At 45.6% G+C, this 8,891-nt stretch overlaps 2 protein-coding genes across 2 annotated transcripts; both read right to left on the bottom strand.

Annotated features, from left to right (window-relative positions):
* Nucleotides 1–3,779: 3,779 nt before the first annotated feature.
* On the bottom strand, nt 3,780–6,772 carry LOC140974858 (uncharacterized). Its single transcript, XM_073438343.1, has 6 exons — nt 6,504–6,772; nt 5,755–6,394; nt 5,504–5,656; nt 4,722–5,193; nt 3,900–4,342; nt 3,780–3,785 (listed from the first exon to the last, which is right to left on the bottom strand). The coding sequence occupies exons 1-6, from the start codon at nt 6,770–6,772 to the stop codon at nt 3,780–3,782; spliced, it is 1,983 nt and encodes a 660-aa protein (XP_073294444.1).
* Nucleotides 6,773–6,929: 157 nt separating this feature from the next.
* On the bottom strand, nt 6,930–8,638 carry LOC140974857 (uncharacterized). Its single transcript, XM_073438342.1, has 4 exons — nt 8,633–8,638; nt 8,039–8,266; nt 7,446–7,942; nt 6,930–7,386 (listed from the first exon to the last, which is right to left on the bottom strand). Exons 1-4 carry the CDS (start codon nt 8,636–8,638, stop codon nt 6,930–6,932), a joined length of 1,188 nt encoding a protein of 395 aa, XP_073294443.1.
* Between the last annotated feature and the right edge of the window lie 253 nt (nt 8,639–8,891).

Genomic DNA, 8,891 nt, shown 5'->3' with positions numbered 1-8,891 from the left:
CTCGAGGTAGCCAGGGTGATAAGGTACCCGAGAGCTTGTATGATAGCCCGAGAAGAGGATAAATGCCCGTTGATGAAGATAGTACGCGGCACACTAGCTCTGATTTAGGTTATCCACTTAATACTCCGGGTCGTCCATGACCCGGATCTTTATGGGGGGTATTACCACCCATCCCTAAAATAGTCGGGCTAGAGTCTTACTCGCTGTCCCGATCAGTCATACTTGTGCTTTCATAGAAAAGTAATTTAGGCTTTGTAAAAGCATCGGGGGATTCAAATATCCTATAGAGGGAATGACATGTCGGGGATTGATATCATCCGGGCTTACAATAAGATGCCGGGGCCTCGCATTTCCTGGGATTGAAATATTTTATCGTTTAGTATTCTCAGGTAATAGGGCTGATGTCATGATGAAATATGTCCTAGCATTTATATCTCCGAAAAACGTTCCTTATTCTGAGAATCCGATAAACCTGACACGTCTCGAAATCCGTGCATGTCCTTTCATATACCTGCACAATTTCCAAAATCTATCCTAGCCGTCTACTTTCTTTTTAGATCAACGGTGGAGATTAACTCCCGCCCTTTATATATAGTAGCTCACCAGTTTTTTTGGAATTACTTCGCAAATTCAAAATCTTGGCCAAACTCTTGCAAATTTCTCTCTCAACTCTCTGTCGTGCAAACTCTTCCAACTCCAGCGATCTTCCAGCACCGCAGCTTCTTGATTCGCACAATCCGTACGCACAGCCACCATCTTCTTCCCCAAAACTCGTAAGTTTCCTTTTTTGACTCCTTAAATCATGTCTGATTCCACCACCTCCAATTCAGGGGCCAATGCGCGAGGCTCGCCTAGTGACGAGTCCACCGCGCTGCGCTCCGATTCACCCCCTCTCCTCCTCGTCGTCTTATCTTTACCCAAGCTTCAAAAAAACCCACAGCCCATCAGTTGAAACCCTTTTCTTCTAAACCTTCTTCCTCTATCCATTCCCGAGATCTGAAAAAGAGCAAAGGTAAAGGCAAAGCCCAGGCTTCTGACCCTCCTTCCACCGAGACCCCGGGAGTTCGTTGGTTCCCCTCAAGGAGCAGCACTCTGCGCTCGGGGGCAGACAAAGAACTCTGAGTTTTGAGCTCGATTCCTTCCACTTTTTCCATTTTGATTCCCGGTCCTTCTGATAGGGCTGATCAGCCTCCTCTCGGCTTCACTATCTTCTTCAAGGATCAAGTCAGAAATAGTCTCCGGTTCCCCATCCATCCTTTCTATATCGAGGTTGCCAAATTTTTTGGTGTACCTATTAACCAACTTCATCCTAACTCCTTTCGCATCATGGCTTCGGCCTATGTTCTTTTTAAAATGCATAACCTTGTCATCAATCCCCTCGTCCTTCACTATTTTTTTGTTTGTAGACTGGGAGATAATGCCTTCTCCCTGTCTGTCCGCCTGAATGCCAGGTTCCTTGATGACATCCTTTCTACACAAAAGGGATGGAAATGACGATTTTTCTATATTCAACTCCCGGCCCCTCTCTCTTGTTTGATCGGGTTTCTCCCTTCTCTTCCCCCTCAACTTACTCTTCCCCGGGCTTACAAATTTGAAGAATTTACACCCGAAGCCAAGACTTGTTAGAGGGTAGAAAATACTCCTCCTCCACTCTTATCTCCCAGGAGAATCTTGTTGCCTATGGGTTGAGCGCCTAGGCTGAAGACCCAACAGACCGGGTAGTTGATGAGATGGTTGGCTCGAGCTCTCAACCCGGTAATTCTTTTCTCTCCTGTCTTTAACACTCTATCTCTTCTTTATACTTGTAATTTGTACTAACCTTTTTTCTTTTTTCTTCCTGTGCAGACAACTCCAAAATGCAAGAAGTTGGAGGCTGAGAGAATAGCCAAAGAGAAGAAGCTGGCAGCTCGGAAGGCTGCGGCTGAGAAGAAGAAAAAACTTGCCGAAGAGGAGGCGGCCTGGCTGAAGGAGTCAGCTCGGGCTAATACTGAACGAGAACAGGAGACGCCACGGGTAGAGTCCTTAGATTTCGAAGACCCAGAGTCTAAGGACCACATCCCTCTCCGCCAGAGGAAGCGAAAGGCTGCTTCAAGCCCCGAGCTGATCCTGGTTGAAAGTAACCAGGAAGGGGATCAAGAATCCTCTCGGGCAAACCAGTTGACCCGCCCTCCCCGCCAACAGCATACCCAAGAGCCCTCCCAGGAGCCTCTTATTTCTTCCCAGCCTCCTCGAGCTAACATTTTTTTGAAAGGAGCCACTCCTACCGAGCTCAGGATTTTCAAACAACTCCTCATCTCGGATGAGAAGACGCACCTAAGGAGCTCCCGGGCGACACCAAAATCTTCGAAGGTTCCAACAAGATCCTGGCAGTAAGCTGTTTTGCCTTGTCTCTTTTTTTTTCACTAACTTCTTTTGTACAGGGTATCCAGCTAATGATCTCGGCCTTTGAAGAGATAGCCACCACAGTCACCCTTTCCAACAATCGAGCTCGGTAATTCCAGGAAACCCAAGAGCGACTTCAAGAAGAATTGTCTCGGGTTCGAGCCCTTCATGCGGATGAAGTGGCTGGCTTGCGTGCTGACTTGGATAAGGCCAACCGAGAGCTGGAGAAAACCGGGAAGATATTAATGAAGGCCTCATCAGGGAGGAAACCATTCAGGGAAATTTCTCCGTCCTTGAAGGCAAGAACAAATCCTTGATGGAGTGAATGCAAGAGCAAATGTCCCGGGTAGAAACTGCTGAGAAGGCCCTGGCTGAAGCAGAACGGAACAGGGAGCAATTGCAAAATTCCTTCCTCCTCTCCCCAGAGTTTAAGGTGGCTGTAGAAGATCGGGCTTATCCTCTTTTCAAGACCTGTTTTAATAAATACCGGAAGCAATTTGATGAGTCCGGACTCCTGCCCAAGGATAAGGCCAATTTTCCTGACTTCAGACAAGCCTTTGCCTCGCTTCCCAAGGATGGGGAAGAGGAGAAGGAAGATTCCGAGGAAGAAGAGCAGCCGAGGTCAGACCATGTCAATATATATTAGGAATGTAATTTTCCTTTTCTTGTATTTTCAGCATTCAGGCTTTTTATTAATGAAATTTCATTCTTCATGTGTGGTAATTTTCTGTTAATTGCTTTTTATAATCCCAATCTCTTTTCATAAGAAAATAACTAAGTGTTGTAAATAAACCGAGAACTTTTAATAAGTAATCAGGATGTGGAACCTTGAATAAGAAATCCTTGCATTTTAATGAACCTTCAAGGTGTAGACCTAATAAGTCAGGATACAGAGCCCAGATTGTTTGAATAACCAGAGTGCGGAACCCTGGGCCGGAGATCATGTCCTGGGCCTTTTTAATGGTCGAGGTGTAGTACCCCGAGCCAGGGTGTAGTGCCTTGGGCTTATGAATAACAAAGGTACAGAGCCTTGGGCCGGGGATCATGTCCCGGAACTTGGGAATGGTCAAGGTGTGGTGCCCCGAACCAGGGTGTAGTGCCCTGGGCTTATTAATAACCAAGGTACGGAGCCTTGGGCCGGGTATCATGTCTCTGGACTTGGGAATTGTCGAGGTGTGGTGCTCCGGGCCAGGTTGTAGTGCCCTGGGCCTATGAATAACCAAGGTACGGAGCCTTGGATCGAGGATCATGTCGCCGGACTTAAGAATGGTCGAGGTGTGGTGCCCCGAGCCAAGGTGTAGTGCCCTGGGCTTATGAATTAGCCGGGGCTTTGTACATCCCATACTAAGATATAACAATCATATGCACAACATTTCTCTTAGAAAATAGATCTTTCATTATATCTTCAAACAAATAATTACATATGTCAACCATAATACTTTTTTAAATGAAATAAATTCCAAGGTCTGTTGGGAACGTTCTTGAGCATCTTCCAGATGGAAAGCTCTTGAGCTGACCTTCCGGGTTATTCTATAAGGCCCTTCCCATCGAGCTTCCAACTTTCCCACATCTCCCGCTTGATTAACTTTTTTCATGACCAGATCTCCTACTTGGAAGTCTCGGATTCGGACTTTCTTGTTATATGATTTCATAACCCGACCTCGATAAGCTTCCATTCGAATTAGGGCCCGTTGTCTTTTTTCTTCCACAAAATCCAATTCTATAGCCCGGATTTGATCATTATCTCTCGGGTAAGATTCTACCCTGGCAGAAGTTTGTCCTATTCCAACTGGAAGAACTGCTTCAGAACCATATACTAAATAAAAAGGAGTTTCTTGAGTAGGTGTCCGGAGAGTAGTTCTGTATGCCCAGAGAACACTAGGCAATTCCTCTACCCATTCTTTTCTTTTGTCATGTAGCCTAGTTTTCGAGGCTTGCAAAATGATCTTGTTCACAACCTCTGTCTAACCATTGGCTTGAGGGTAAGAAACAGAGGTGAAAGACTGAGTAATTTTCATCTCCTAGCACCAAGCTGTAATTTTCTTTCTTTGAAACTGTCTCCCATTGTCTGAGATCAGTCTCCTAAGGACTCCAAATCGGCACACAATATTCTTCAATAGAAACTTTAACACTTCCTGCTCAATGATCTTGGCCAAGGTCTCAGCTTCTACCCACTTAGAAAAATAATCTTTAGCCACTAAAAAAAACTTCTTCCGAGCCCGGGCAACTATAAAAAGGACCCACAATGTCCATATCCCATTGATCAAAAGGGCAAGAAGCCCAGATAGACTTCATGAGAGTGGCCGGGATGTGCTAAAAATTTGAGTGATGTTGACAACCTTCACAGGCCAGGACCACTCGGGCAGAGTTCTGGGTAATAGTTGGCCACCAGAATCCAGCAAGCATTGTTTTCCGAGCTAATGCTACTCCTCTGAGATGCTCGCCACAACACCCTTCATGAATTTCTTGGAGGACATAATCCACCTCCACCGAAGATAAGCACTTAAATAGGGGTCCATGAAATGATCTCCTGTGCAAGACATTATTTAAGAGAACAAACATGTGAGCTTCTCTCTTGATTTTTTGAGCTTGAGCTTTGTCTTCAGGCAATTCCTTGCTTATAATGAATTTGATCAGGGGTGTCATCCAAGAATCATCTAGTGTCAGCAATGTTTCTTCTTCCGTGGAGAGGACTAGCCAGGAAACTTGCAATATTTCCCGGGTGCTGACTTCTGATAAAGAGGCAACCATTTTGGCCAGAGCATCTGCCTCCCCATTCTCATCCTGAGGTATGTTTTTCAATGCTCCAATCTACAAAAACTTCTGCTTGAGCTTTAATAAGCTGTAAATATTTGATCATCCTGTCATCTTTAGCTTCATAAACGCCCTTTATCTGTTAAGTGATTAGTTGTGAATCAGAGTACAAAATAATCTGGGAAGCTCCAACTTCCCGGGCAGCTCAGATACCAGCAAGAACAGCCTCGTATTCTGCCTCGTTATTAGTCACCCTAGAATCAATTTTAAGTGCCAGCTTAATCTTTTCCCCCTGGGGAGGTACTATTACTACTCCCACACCACATCAAAAAAGGCCAGATGCCCCGTCCACAAAAACTCTCCAAACCTCCTCTTCATCTGGTTGAACCATCTCGGATAAAAAATCTGATAGAGCATGTGCTTTAATAGCAACTCGGGGTTTATACTCAATATCATATTCCCCAACTCCACTTTCCACTTGATCATCCGTCCGTATACCTTTGAGTGAATCATAATCCTCCTAAGGGGACTATTAGTGAGCACTATGATCTGATGCGATAGGAAATATGGTCAAAGCTTCCTGGTAGTCATAACCAAAGCCAACGCTATCCTCTCTACCTCGCTATATCGGAGCTCGGGTCCCCTTAGAGCATGGCTGACGTAATAGACAAGCTTCTGATCATAACCTTCTTCTTTTATCAGTACTGAGCTGACAGCATACTCTGTAGTAGATAAGTAAACAAACAATTTTTCCCCGGGATCTGGTTTTACCAGGACAGGAAGCTCTGCCAGATGACTTTTAAGATCCCGGAAGGCTTGTTCACACTTCTCATTCCACCCAAAATGTCGAGCCTTTCTTAGGACCGGGAAAAAAGGGTAACTCCTGTGTGCTGACCGGGATATAAACCGAGAAAGAGAAGCAATCATCCCAGTCAGCTTTTTCACTTCTTTAACAGATCGAGGAGATGGCATGCTTAACACAGACTTGACCTTCTCCTGATTCACCTTAATTCCCCTGTCTGTCACTATAAAACCCAAAAACTTGCCACTCTTTACGCCAAAGATACACTTGGCTGGATCGAGCTTGATTCCATAACACATCAAAGTGGCAAAAGTTTCCTCCAAATCAGAAATAAAATCAGCAACCTTCTTAGACTTGCCAAAAATATCATCCACGTATACCTCCACATTCCTGCACAATTGCTTCTCAAATACTTTGTTCATAAGACGCTGGTATGTGGTCTCGGCATTCTTCAACCTGAAAAAAATGACAACATAACAAAACGTACATCCCAAGGTGATGAAGCTAGCCCTGGTAAGCATCAACGAAACTCAGCAGTTGATAGCCTGAGGTGGAGTCCACTAACTGGTCAATCCTGGGCAGGGGATAGTGGTCCTTAGGACAAGCTTTGTTAAGTTCCCGAAAATCCACGCACATCCTCCACTTCCCGGTGGACTTTGGGACCAGTACCACATTCGAGAACCATGTAGAGAATTGTATTTCCCGAATGTTGCCGGCTTGCAGCAGATCTTTCACCTGTACATCAATAAATTTTTCCTTCTCAGGACCAAAGTGTCTCTTCTTTTGCTTCATCGGGTGGGATTCCGGGAGGATATTCAAGTGATGCTCGGCCATCAGGGGTGAGATCTCTATCTATTTCTGCTGGGACCAGGCAAAAACATGAACATTAGTTTCTAAACAATTGATTAAACTGACCCGGGTGGATGAATTGAGGTCTCGAGCCACCCGGATCTGCTATCCTGGTCCGATCTCTACAATCTCCTGCTCCTCCTCAGCTACAAAATGCACCTCCCTCTTTCTTTACTATTTTCCCTCCTCCTTCATCAAGTCTCGCCTTTTTCCCCTCCTTCCGGGCTTTACTCTGGTCCACCCGGACTGTCTCCACATAACATTTTCGGGAAGAAGGTTGATCTCCCTGGACTTCACCCACCCAGCTTCCCACGGAAAACTTGATCTTTTGGTGGTAAATGTATGCTACGACCCTCATCTCATTCATGGCAGGCCGTCCCAAAATAATGTTATATGATGATGGAGAATCCACCACAGTGAAAGTGGTCATCACTGTTTTCTTAAGATCCCAGGAGCCTAAAGTCAAAGGCAGGACAGTCTCCCCTTCCGGATAAACAACATCGCCAACAAAGCCAAAAAGCGCAGTCTCCACGGTTTCCAACTGAAAACTTTGAGAATCCATTTGCACCAGGGCATCCTTAAAAATAACATTAACAGAACTGCCCGAATCAACGAAAACCCTTAGTATATCATAATTTGCCACCCGAGCTTGAATTACAGGGCATCATTGTGGGGTAGATTGACACCTTTCAAATCTTCCGGTCCAAAGCTAATCACGGCCTCATTCCTCCTTACCCCCTCCACTTCCATGCAATATCGCCTACTGATCGACTTCGTGGCTCGGTCGGAATCTCCGTTAGTGGAACCTCTCGATATCATCTCGATTAACCCTGCGGCAGGGGGTGAGGCTTTCTTCCTCTCCTGCTCCGGCTCTCTCCTTCTACCGAGATCACTCCTCAGGGCATTTCTTGAATCTCCCCTGGCGCTGGGTCCTGGCTGTCGAGACGTCCAAGGTGGTACTCTCAGTCTTTTATTGGATTGACTATGTCTCTGGATGGAGGGCGGGACATAATCTCTCTTCAATGTTTTGCAATCTTCAGTATTATGATAACACACCCTGTGGAGAGTATAGAATCCATTCTTCTCAGGCCGAGTAAGCTGATGCTCCGGGGCCAAATCTCTGCTGCACTCCTGAACCTCCCTATCCTGGGTACTCTTGAAGGGTACATGGTGAGAAAAATGCCCCGGATTACCCCTCCTACGTCTCTTCTCCTCGGGTTTAGATACCCGGTCTCCTTTCTACGTTCTTACAGTCTCTCTTTTTTGCTTTTGTGCTTCCTCCATGTTCATATAATTTTCTGCCCGGGACAACAAATCATCAAAGTCCCCTGGCACATTCTTTGTCAGTGATCGGAAAAACTCACCCTCTATCAAGCCCTGGGTGAATGTAGTTGTCTTTGTCTCGGTGACACACGTGGGAACATCTAGAGCAACTCTGTTAAACCTTCTGATATAAGCCCTTAGACTCTCTTCTGGGCTCTGTTTAATTTCAAAAAAACTAAATGCAGTCTTTTTGTATTTTTTGCTGCTGCTGAAATGGTGTAAAAACACCTTCTGGAAGTCCTTGAAAGAATGAATACTCTGAGGGGCCAATCTCTCAAACCACCTCTGGGCAGAATCTACCAAAGTTGTCAAGAACACCTTGCACTTAATTCGATCAGTGTAACATGGTCATATTCTCGAATCTGGCCAGATGTTCCTCGGGGTCTGCATTGCCATCGTAATCTTTAACTTTGGTTGATTTGAAGTCCCCGGGAAGAGGTTCCCGGACAATAATTTCAGCAAATGGGCATCCTTTGACAACTACCCGAGAAGGACCCGACCTTCCAACTATCCCTCCAATACCTTCATCTTTTAATTCAACTCCAACAATTCTTCCGCCACAGTCTGGGATTTGGACCTGGCACTAGACTCCCCATCTTCTTCTCTTACTCCCTCCTCCTCTACTTCCTGCTCTTGCTCCTGCTCCCTCCCCAGCGAGGTAACGTGATGAGAAGATTCTCTCATTGCTACCACTTTATCCACTACTTCAGCTACAATCCTAGCCAACTCATCCCGGGACATAGTAATAAGATTAGGTCCTGTGGGAGGAACACCACCTTGT

The sequence above is a fragment of the Primulina huaijiensis genome, chromosome 4 (genome assembly GCF_012295235.1).
Source record: "Primulina huaijiensis isolate GDHJ02 chromosome 4, ASM1229523v2, whole genome shotgun sequence".
Lineage (NCBI taxonomy): Eukaryota > Viridiplantae > Streptophyta > Magnoliopsida > Lamiales > Gesneriaceae > Primulina > Primulina huaijiensis.
This window is presented reverse-complemented; position numbering and strand designations above follow the sequence as displayed.

Bases quoted from the DNA above. Each gene is read 5' to 3' on its own strand.
- LOC140974858 (XM_073438343.1), bottom strand. From the start codon at position 6,772: ATGGCCGAGCATCACTTGAATATCCTCCCGGAATCCCACCCGATGAAG. The intron at 6,395-6,503 runs GTTAGTGGACTC...CATTTTTTTCAG, and splicing joins CCCCTGCCCAGGATTGACCA to GTTGAAGAATGCCGAGACCA. The intron at 5,657-5,754 runs GTAGAGAGGATA...TAGTCCCCTTAG, and splicing joins CCGAGCTCCGATATAGCGAG to GAGGATTATGATTCACTCAA.
- LOC140974857 (XM_073438342.1), bottom strand. The intron at 7,943-8,038 runs GTAAGAACGTAG...GTACCCTTCAAG, and splicing joins AAAAGCAAAAAAGAGAGACT to AGTACCCAGGATAGGGAGGT. The intron at 7,387-7,445 runs GTAATTCAAGCT...TGATTCGGGCAG, and splicing joins CTACCCCACAATGATGCCCT to TTCTGTTAATGTTATTTTTA.